Raw genomic sequence first — 10,523 nt, 5'->3', positions numbered from 1 at the left:
TTGGGCAAGTACCGCCACAAGCCAGACACAGCCGGCCGCTCACCTCCCTTCGGCGCTCCCGGCCTCGCCTCCGTCTCTCCAACCGCCTCTCCACTCTTATCCCGTTTGACGACCCTCACGACATCACCGCTATCTGAACATATCTCTACTGGAAGCTCTTGCACGTCCTCACCCGTCACCACATGTCCAGGCGTAGCTATGCCGGCAGCATGCATGAGAGGAGGGCGTCCCGGCTCCGGGTCACTGAGGACGAGCTCGTAAAGTCCGTCGAGCCCTTATGTTCTTATCTTCCCCTTGAGGCTCATCTCGCGTCCTATCAAGCTTCGTTCTGCGCGTAGCGTGAGTCTGCCGTCCACCATCGCGAGCGCCCTTGGAACTGATCTCGTTTCTCGCGCCCAGTCTGCTCAGCTATCGCATCTCGCCCAAGGCCGTCGAGGCCGCTCAGGCCGTGCAGAAGCAGGAACAGGAGCGCGAACGGGACTACTCGGCGCGGATAACCAATGCCGTCTCCAACTCGATCTTCTCGCTCGGTGATCTCTTCCGGGATGGGCAGAAGGGCGTGCGGTTCCCGAAGGACTTGATCAAGGTTGTAGAGCAGAAACTGCAGGACATTGCTATGGGAAAGGATGCTGCGTACGTCGTCCCCTACACTCTTCTTCCTTCCGGATGCATCTGCTCTGCAAGACTGGGACGGAGGGTGGCGTATGCTAGCATTGAGATGAGGACTCGTCCTGCTATTTGATCAGCATCTCTGTTGCTATCCCCCTTTGCCTCCAAGAAGATGAGCGCCACCTGGTGTATGTTAAGGAGGGACGTGCCGCTCACGGTATGGTCGCCTGCTCTATCGATGGTCTCATCTTCCACTTTTCTGACATACGGCTGGAATGCTTCTGGTGCTTAGCGACGCGGCTATGCATTAAGCGCATATATGCACTACCAGAATGTTGCTGGGTGATGCATGCTTCGCCATGTTTCATGCATGTCCGCTTATGCATTATGAAAGCTCCACTTCGACAAGAAACTGAACATATTTGTTATCACACAGATACTCCGACCAGTTGACACGAAGAATCATGGCCATCTTCTATGGCCAGGTTAAGGACGAAACATTTCGACGACAGCTGAAGGAGAACCGCAAGATCGAGGAGCTCATCCTCGTCTTCGCCACGCAGGCCACCAATGTCCTCAAGAAGGAACCATCCCTAGCCGGAGACGCGTGGAAGGTGGAGCTCAACAACCATATCGCTCAGTTCGTCCGACTGCTACGCGATTGTTTGCGGAACGTCAGCCATGTGCCTCCAGAGCTCACCCAACGACTGGACATGTACATCGCAAAGCTCGCCCTGTGCAGCAGTCCTCAGACTCTGGATACGACTCCGCCTCCACCTCAAATCGGGAGTCGTTTAGTTCTGCAGCGAAACAAATTAGCATGTCTGTGAACGACATGCCGCTGGTCAAAACGGCCGCGAAGCTCTTCAAGTTGACGACGAGCGTGACGCAGAAGGAGATTGATGACTTGGCGAAGTTCTGTTCCGAAAAGGTATGTGCTTATATCTTCCGTCTTTCCTGCGGTCCCACTTACCCCGTTTTCTAGGCTGCGCTGAACGATCTGAAGGTATGATATTTGTGCTAGCTTCTCAGAGCTTCCCTCATCTCCGCGTAGACATGTCTGAAGAACATCAATGCCGGCGCCGCCTTCCCTCTCCGGCGAGAAGACTTCGAGTCCGACTCTGCGTACCAGTACTGGAGAACACTGGAGACATCCCACCTCTCTCAGCTTATGGTAGTTATGATGCAGTTCAATCCCGAACTGGCAAAGTCAACACCTGCCGAATCCCTCTCATCAACAGAACGGCCAGGCTCGATCTACTCCGCCTCCTCGTCAGGCGGACGACCAGGATCATACTACGACGGGGGCGCCAGGATCGTACTACGACGGTGGGCTCGCGCAGCGACATCCATCCATCGCGAGTCGGAACTCCATCGCCTCGCTAGGCGGCGTCGGTCCGAGCGACCCAGACCTCGGCGCGCTGGAGGGCGACGAGGAAATTCAGGTCGGCTTCCACTTCACTTCATTCCCCCGAACCCCCGCAAATACTACAAGCGTCTTCTCGAGTACTGCATCGCCGCGGACCTCGAAGCATGCTGAGCCCGCAGTGGGTGACGACGACGAGGTCTCACTCGGGATCCTCTCGGCGCACCACATCGAGCTCATCAACGAAGTCGCGCTCCGCTGGCGCATCGGGCAGCCGTACCGCGTCGCGTGCTTCCTGGACATCGTCCGCCAGTTCTACGAGCGCAACGAGGTCCCCTAGAGTGCGTCCCGGAGGCGCTCAACAACATCGCCCGCCTGGTCGCGGAGGTCGAGCTCGACAAGTGGCCGAAACAGGACGTGGACTACCTCGCGCAGATTACGGTGGCCTGTTCAGCACTTCCTCTCCCACCTCTACCACTCTCTCGACGGCCTCCCGGCGATCAAGGCGTCCGAGATCCAGCCATACCTCTCCATTCTCGAGATCGTTGGCGACCGTCAGCTTTGTCACGCTTCAACGTCGACGTCACGGAGCGCGTCCAAGAGATCCAGGTGCAGGTCGCGAAGTCTCCGCGCGCTACTACGGCAACAAGCTGCACGAGCTCCAGTCTGAGCCCGGTGTCAACCGCGCCCTTCCATTGCTGCTGATGACGGACGAGATCGAGAAGAACGCAAAGCTGCTCGACAAAGGTTCCCAGACCCGCTGCTCGGGTAAGCCATCCATGCCTCTCATGTCTCAGCACGCTGAGCTGACGTCTTTGCAGGCAAATAGATATCGTCTCGCTCATGCTGAGATCCAAATACCACATTTCCTGATGGATCTGGACGACTCCAAGAAGAGGCTCTTCGAGGATTCCATGAATGGACCTACGCCAGATGTGCCCATCCAAGACATCTTCGCGCTGTACCGGCGAACGAAGATTCTTCTCGGGATGTACGGGGCGTTTTGTCCCCAGTGAGTAAGAGCTCGTTGGTCTGTGGCCTCTGACCTGATTGTTTTGTGTAGGGGAGACATCCAGTTCAATGTCGGCATGTTCTTCGAGCCCTACGTCCGGCAATGGCTTCTCAACACCGATGACAAGACAACACAATGGGTGCAAGCGGTGCGTTCATCTTCCCTGTCAGATCGTCGCCGTGCATATGCTCATTCATCTTGAGGCTATCGCGGCGGACAAGGTGTGTTTACCGGTCCCATACAATCCCTATCGCGTACTGACACTCTTCACAGTTCGAAGCCGAAGGCGAAGAAGGTCACAGTTCATCCATCATCGATCTGTTCGACTCGTTGCGCAGCCCGATCCAGTTCTTGCAAGATCTCGAGTGGGTCGACGAGTACCAGGAGGCGCGATTCTTCACGAGCTTGTCCAAGGTGCGTCATTTGGAAACAGACTTATTCCACGCACTCAGCTTCATTATCTCCAGACCATCAGCAAGGCCATCAACCAGTACTGCACGACGGTCGAGGAGATGTTCATGACCGAGATGTTTCCGCGCAACGACTACCTCCAGCCGCAAAAGTCCTCCGCATGGATCGAGAAGGCGAAGCAGCTTACTGACCGGACGGAGAAGAAGATCGAGACGTTCACCTTCCAGCCGGAGTCGTGTGTGAAGCTCAACAACATCGAGGCCGCACGGCGGCTGCTCGACAGCATGTACGAGCAGATCGAGGCGGACAAGAAGATGGACATTCTTGAGCACACCGCGCCGCCGACGCCGGAGAAGGTCGACCGCAAGGATCGCTTCCTCTTCACCGTCAAGGTCTCGATGGCAGAGGGACTGGTCCCGCTCGATAGCAGTCCATCAGCACGGCTCGACACGTTCGTGACGCTCAGCGACGAACAAGGCAACCGTCTGGCGAAGACGCGCACGATCTACGAGACGCTCAACCCTCGATGTATGCGCCAATTTTGGCTTTGCGGATGAGGAAACGACACTGATATCTATCTGCAGGGGACGAGTCGTTCGACGTCTCGGTCGAGAAACCGCTCTGGATCATGATCAGCGTGCGGACCGCGCGCTGGTGGGCAAGCACGACACCGTCGGCCGCGCGTACCTCTGCCTCGACCCGAAGCGCTTCGCCGACTTCATGGCGCACGAGCTTTGGTTCGACCTCGACTCGCAGGGGCGCATCCTGCTGCGTGTCAGCATGGAGGGCGAGAAAGACGACCTCCAGTTCTACTTCGGTCGCGCGTTCCGTTCGCTCAAGCGAGGCGAGAACGACATGGTCCGCGTGTTCATCGACAAGGTGTGGACCCCATCTCCGCGTTTACCGCGTGTGCTGACCTTCTTCGGTAGATGACGCCGTTCATCCACTACAGCCTGTCACGGTCCGTGCTGAAGTCGCTTGTCAAGTCGACGGCGCAAGGCAGCATCGACTACAACAAGGCGTTCGGCAACGTCACCGCGCTGTTCGGGTCTGCCCTTGGCTCCAAAGACGAGGTCCAGATCCCTCTTCCGCAATCGGAAAAGCCGCGCTTCAAACCCGAAGGCCTCACGGACGTCGAGATCGAGCAGGCGATCGTGCCGCTGTTCAACTTCTTTGACGAGAACCTATCGACGCTGAACACGTATCTGAGCGAGACGACGAAGGACATGGTGCTCGGCCGAGTATGGAAAGATATCCTGAAGGTGATCGAGGGCCTGCTCATCCCGCCGCTGTCCGAGGCCCAGAGCGACATGAAGCCTCTCACCGACAAGGAGGTCGATATCGTGTTCAAGTGGCTGAGGGTACGTGCCTCCCTGCTCGCACGTCCTGCTGCGGCGACGCTGAACTCTTCCCACAGTTCCTGAGGGACTACTTCCATGCGGGCGGTGAGGGCCCTATCTCGCTCGAGGCGCTGCAGAACCAGAAGTACCGCGACATCCTGTCCATCCGGCTCTACTACGACTGGCACACGTGAGTGCACACCTGACGGCCGGTTCGCGCACGCCGCTGACCCCGTGTCCGCGCAGGGACGCGCTCATGGAGGAGTGCGTGCGGATGATGCAGCACAGTCTGCGGTCGGCGCCGTCGATCAAGAAGCGGGCGAAGAGCGTGTACCAGCAGCGGAACCTGGGCACGATAAGAACCGCAAGAAGGAGAAGCAGCAGGAGAAGGAGAAGGACGTGAGCAACGGGGAGACCATCCTCCGCATCCTGCGCATGCGGTACGTACCACCAGCCCTGCGCTGACGCGGCGCGCGCCCCCATGACCATGGCTGACTGACCCCCGCGCGCAGGCCGAACACGTCCGACTTTATCGCGCAGCAGCGGCAGGCGATGATCAGCCTGCAGGCGGAGCGCGACGCGGCGGCGAAGCAGAAGGAGAACCGGAAGCTGCAGCGGCCGCGGCAGCAGCAGGACTCCGGGATCCCGCCGGTGCCCGAAGTGCCTCCTCTGCCGCCGAAGGGCGAGTAAGTAGATAGGCCTCCCCTGCGTCGGGACGGATACCTCACATACCATATACCTCCCTCCTCTCGCCGTTCGTTCCTTCTCGGTCCCCGGGACGCTCATACCTCCGCTTCCTTCACTCGTTCTCCGTCCCCCACCCATCCTTCCGTCCCCGTTCTCACTGCCGCGGTGCGCCGCGTCCCTGATCACAAGTGCCCGTTCTCTCCTTATCGCCGCGCCCGCTCCTGCTGCTCGCTTTGCCCCCTCCACGCCCGCCGCTCCGGTCCGTACTCACACACTCGTCTTCTCTTCCTCGTCCGTGTTCTCCCTCCCCCCTTCCTCTTCCTTGTATACTCGCTTGCTCGGAGGTCCCGAACATGTATGGCCGAAACCCGAAATCCACGGCTCGAAACCGAACCCATTCCGCTGGACGCACGCATGGCCAGAGCACCGGCGTGGGTGTGGGTGCGCGCGCCAGGCTCCCAGGCAGGCTGCAGGCTGCGGCACAGGTGAGGCACGCCCAAGCGCAGGTGCATTGCACAAGCTCGGCAGCTCGGTTACCAGTGCACGGCGCTCGTCCCTGCCTCAGGTCCTCGACCGGCGCGAGGAGTGAACCAGTGACGAGTGCATGCTATCCCCGTCTTGGCCAGCGTTGTCACGCCTGCGCCAGTACGCGCCTCCGGATCCGCTGGCGGTCCCGGCCGAGGGGTCCCCGCCCCGATTGCATTCCACGATCGCGCCGCGCTCCCGGGCGCTCATTGGATCTTGCCTTGAGCTTGTGCGCGAGGTGCGAGGTTCGAGGCTTGGGCCTTAGGCCTGAGCCTGAGCTTGGCCCGAGCCGTGCGGAAGGTCAGGGGGACAATATGGCCCCGAATCGCGTCCTCCGCGCCCGTCGATTCTGTGCGCACCGTCGCTCACCGCAACCCCACAAATATAATTGGGCTTTACGAATCACTGCCGACCACGACCACGCCCGCTGGGGGGGAGGGGGGGTTGAACGGTGCCGGCGAACGTCGAGCGTCCGTCGCCAAGCTGCCACGCGCGCGCACGTACGGCCCTCCCCAAGGCCCGAGGTTCGAGCCTCCGCGGCCTCCGTCCGTCGCGTCCGCGTCGTCCGCAGGCTCGACTCCCGCGGCTTCCCGGCGCCCAGCAACAGATTACGGTGCTGTTGCAGCGAGTGAGTACAGCGTCGCGCGCGCTCCACCGCCGTCGGGCGGTGGGTGGTGCGTTAATTAGTACTTGCTTATTACTCCTCCCGCACCGGGGCCTCCCCACCAAGCGCGCTCTCCGAGGCTCGGCCCTTCGCGCGCGTCGCGCATCCCGAGCCCCGACTCTGAGACTGGAGAGAGAGAGAGACACACACACACAAGCCGTCCACGCCAAGTGATACGAAGCTCCAGTCACGCAGATCACCTGAAGGCGGCCTGCCAATGCCCGCTCTGGGCCAATGTGCGCGCCGCTCATATATAATATACGCATCATCCGCAGCGGCCCTACCGCCGCGCACCCGCGCTCCTGCCAACCGTCGATGGTCGCGCCCGTGCTGCGCGCGCGCGGAGAAGCGCTCCCTAGTTCGTTCGTTCAGCGTCCGTCGGACGTCGCCGTCGTTGGTCGGTCGGTCGGTCGTCCCTGGGTTCTCGAGGCTCGATGGCTCGCGGAAACAAAAGGCGTGCGCGGAGTCACGCCGCCGCCGCCGCCGCCGCCAAGCCTTGATCGTGAGCCTCCGCCGACGTCCACAGGCTCTCTCGCACCCCGGAAAGCTCGCTCGAAATCACACGCGCGCGGAGGAAGCGAGACAATGAGGCGGCCGGTCCGCCGCGGGGGGCGGTGATAGCGCGATCGCATTGGCATCGAGGGTGGGGGTGTGTGCGGGATCGGGCACAAGTACACTCATAAGATAATAAAGGTACACATTAGGCAACAGGGTAAAGAAAAAATGAGTCCGTCTCGGGCTGCGGTGCTGATGGATCATGCTGATAAGTAATTGGACGATGGGGGTGGGGATTGCACGCTCATATAAATCTTGACGGGACGGGGGTAAGGGAGACAGTGGGGGGAATGAGGGGGACGGTGGTATGAGTTGAGGTGGGATGAACGGCACCAGCGCGGGCCCGCCGTTCCGGGGCGGGGCGCTTTTCTCTGCGGACGGATCGTACAGGATACACGGCGCGCACACGCGAGCCGGCCTCGGCGTGGGTATGTACACACCCCCCGGGGCGCGCGGGGCCAGGGGGGCTGGGGCGATTATTCTTCACGGACGGCAACTTCTTCGGACGGGACCGGTGGGCGATGTGGACGTGCTTGCGGGACGGGGACGGGGACGATAGGCGAGTCTACGAACGCGCGGGGGTGGGGCGTGGGGCCCTCCAATTGCTTGCTCCCCCCGCACGGCGCGGGTCCCTGGTGGATCCACACCTTTCCTTCGAGGCCGCACGTTCGGAACCGGGGCCGGAGGCACGGCGCGGAGGGTGTTCAGCAGCGCGCCAGGCCCTCGTCCTCCTCCGATATCGATGAGAGGGACGAGTGCCGCGAGTGCGGGCCGCGAAGCGACGAGCGCCGGCCATTGAAGTAGGGCCCGCCGATGCCTATCATCGGGGGCACGTCGCGCTCGCGGGCGGGTGCAGGCGAGAGGGTGGGCGAAGGCGAGGGCGAAGGCGAGGAGGCGGGGGACGTCGAGTAGATCACGGTCCCGAGGGTATGGGGGAGGGCCGGGGTGGGGTATGCGAAGGGCGCAGGGGAGGCACGAGGGGCCGGGGCGCGCGGGGTCGCGGTGTAGATGACGTAGGGCTCGTCGTCGGACTCTTCCGCCTCGTCGATGGTATCGGGCCGGCCGACGAAGGGCGAGGCGGAGGCTGCGGCGTCGGCGGCGGCTATGATGTCTTCCCAGGAGTAGGTGCGGGTGTGACGCTGGGAGGAGGGGCGCAGGATGTCAGGATCGCCGAGAAACAAGCGTGCACGGGTCCGGGGGCGGGACGGGGGCGTCGGGAATGGACAGGGACGGGGAGACATTGGGTGGATGGGGGTACTCACGGAGGGAGTGCTAGGGAGATCGCCGCCGGTGGAGGCCCTGCGGGTGGACTCTCTGCTCCGCAAAAAATCGACGCGGTCCTTGCGGTGAGAGAGGTTTTCGGTGGAGCGGCTCTGCTTGAGGTTGCGGCTCGCGCGGGGAGGGAGAGGCGCAGCAGGGAACTGGGGTGCGGCGGAGGAGGACTCCCAGATGGTGGGGGCGGACATGCGGGGGAAGGTGAGCGCGGCGGAGTGGAGGGCAGACATGGGCAGCGGGAGTGCGGGGAGGGCGACGGTGGGGTGACGAGAGGGTGGGCAGGGGAGAGGATGGGAGGAGAATTTAAAGCGGAGGCTGGGGCGCGAGCAGACAACGGACGGGATGAGTCAAAGGCGCCCGTGCCAATGCCGTCACCGCCGTCACCGCCGCCGCCCGGAGCGGTCGCCGTCTGCGCCGTGCGTCTGCCCAGCTCACAGCTCGCGCACCGATGGACGACCCCACTTTCCGTCTGCCCGCCAGAGCCTGCGACGATGCTCTCCCACAAATGCGCAATCACCCGCCTCCTCCTCCCCAGGCAGCCCGTGACGCAGGGCGTGACAGAGAAGAAAGCGGTGCGTCGCGCGCGCCTCCGCCCTCGCTCCCGCAGTCGTCGTTCGCCCGTCTCTCCGCCCCGCAAAAGAAATCCATCATCGCGACCCTCCGCTGCGCGACCGACCCACGCTCGCCCTCTCGCCCGCGTCCCTCTTCCACACCCGCGATTCCGTCGCGACATTGTCTCCCCCGCGCCGCCAGTGCCAGTGCCTACAATGCACAACATCCACACCGCTCGCGTGGGCCTCCACATCAGTCACCCCGCTGACAGATCCGTGCACCTCCGCCCGCCGTCCTCGCCTTCGCGCACGCCTCCCCACCCTGAAACAACGTGTCCGCGGCGACCGGCCGAATCCCTCCTCCGGGCGCGCGTGCCCGCGTGCGCGCCGTTGCCCGACCTCGACGTCGCGTGTGCACACCCCCGACCCCTCAAAAGGGCGGCATCGCGAATCGCGATCGCGAGTCCGACTCCCGACCGGCCGACGCTTGTTCCAACTCTGTTCGCTCGCCGACCGCGACCGAATTTGCGGCGCCTGCGTTCTTGTTCGTGCTCCCCCCTTGTCCTCTGCGCTAAACATATCCCCATCCTATCGTTGACGTACTGGGATCGCACGACCGTGCTGCGCGCCGCCGTCCCACGGGCCAAGACGCACGATGTTCGCGCCCGCCCCCGCCCCGCCCCAGGGCGAGGGAGGTGGAGCGAGGCTCGTCGAGGCGCCACGGGTGCGTGCGTGTCCCTGGTTTACGACCCGCTGCGGGATCCCGCTCGGTGGCCGCTCGGGGGGCGATGCGCGACGCAACGGCGGGCGTGCGCGTGGGGACCCGCTCGCTTTAGCTCACGAGTGCATGCGCAGAACGCGACATCGCTGCAAAACGCGTCCCGACTTACCTCCCAGGCACCGGCCGGACGCCTCTGCGGTCGGTCGCGACGTGTCCTTGACGGGGCTAAGACGCACGGCACGTGTGCGCGCGGCGTGTGCGTATTTGCGGGCCTGCTCGCGGCCGCTGGTCGACGCTAAACTTGGATGGATAGACATATTTCGAATGGGTTCACGCACCGTCGACGCCCAGCTCCTCTCACAGTTCCCTCCAACATCCATCTCGCAAACTGAAGTATCTGGGCCGCAGGGCTGCATCGCCAAGCGGATGCGAACATTCTTGTTTCAGCCTTCGCGAAAACGCCTGCGCGCGACGTCCAAACCCGGTCGCCACGCTCATCCATGACGATACCTCCGCATCAGGCCCCGGCCGGGCCCCAGGAACGAGGACACCCTCATGGACAGGACGCTCATCAAGGCCACGGCCCACGACCTCCGTCCGGGCTCGGCTTGATGGTGGCGAGTGCATTGGTTCGAGATGGACTCACCCCGCGGCTGCGATCTTCCTTCCCTTCATCATCGTCCCCGTTCTTACATAGGCCGTGACTCTCTCCTCTGCCCACATCCCATATGTCCGAAACCGTCTGCTCGGCAAGTTCCATGCACATCATATCTGGAACGTTGACACACATCGTACTCATCTGTTAGT

General features: G+C 62.5%; 2 protein-coding genes across 2 annotated transcripts; one reads left to right on the top strand and one right to left on the bottom strand.

Annotated features, from left to right (window-relative positions):
- Window positions 1-182: 182 nt before the first annotated feature.
- On the top strand, window positions 183-5,428 carry BXZ73DRAFT_91884 (uncharacterized protein; the record flags this gene model as incomplete). The annotated part of the gene is made up of 19 exons (XM_048026148.1): window positions 183-262; window positions 400-633; window positions 1,046-1,292; window positions 1,352-1,540; window positions 1,664-1,927; window positions 1,953-2,279; window positions 2,318-2,392; window positions 2,430-2,538; window positions 2,591-2,987; window positions 3,039-3,135; window positions 3,261-3,401; window positions 3,455-3,926; window positions 3,983-4,005; window positions 4,035-4,277; window positions 4,328-4,759; window positions 4,816-4,928; window positions 4,985-5,066; window positions 5,099-5,178; window positions 5,251-5,428. The coding sequence occupies 19 exons, from the start codon at window positions 183-185 to the stop codon at window positions 5,426-5,428; spliced, it is 3,783 nt and encodes a 1,260-aa protein (XP_047874592.1).
- A 2,445-nt stretch (window positions 5,429-7,873) lies between these two features.
- BXZ73DRAFT_104602 (uncharacterized protein) lies at window positions 7,874-8,674 on the bottom strand (the record flags this gene model as incomplete). Its single annotated transcript, XM_048015957.1, has 2 exons — window positions 7,874-8,308; window positions 8,432-8,674. The coding sequence occupies 2 exons, from the start codon at window positions 8,672-8,674 to the stop codon at window positions 7,874-7,876; spliced, it is 678 nt and encodes a 225-aa protein (XP_047874591.1).
- Between the last annotated feature and the right edge of the window lie 1,849 nt (window positions 8,675-10,523).

Source organism: Epithele typhae, assembly GCF_022376455.1.
Source record: "Epithele typhae strain CBS 203.58 chromosome Unknown BXZ73scaffold_53, whole genome shotgun sequence".
NCBI lineage: Eukaryota > Fungi > Basidiomycota > Agaricomycetes > Polyporales > Epitheliaceae > Epithele > Epithele typhae.
Note: the sequence above shows the minus strand (reverse complement) of the source record. Positions and strands in the feature narration are given on the sequence as shown.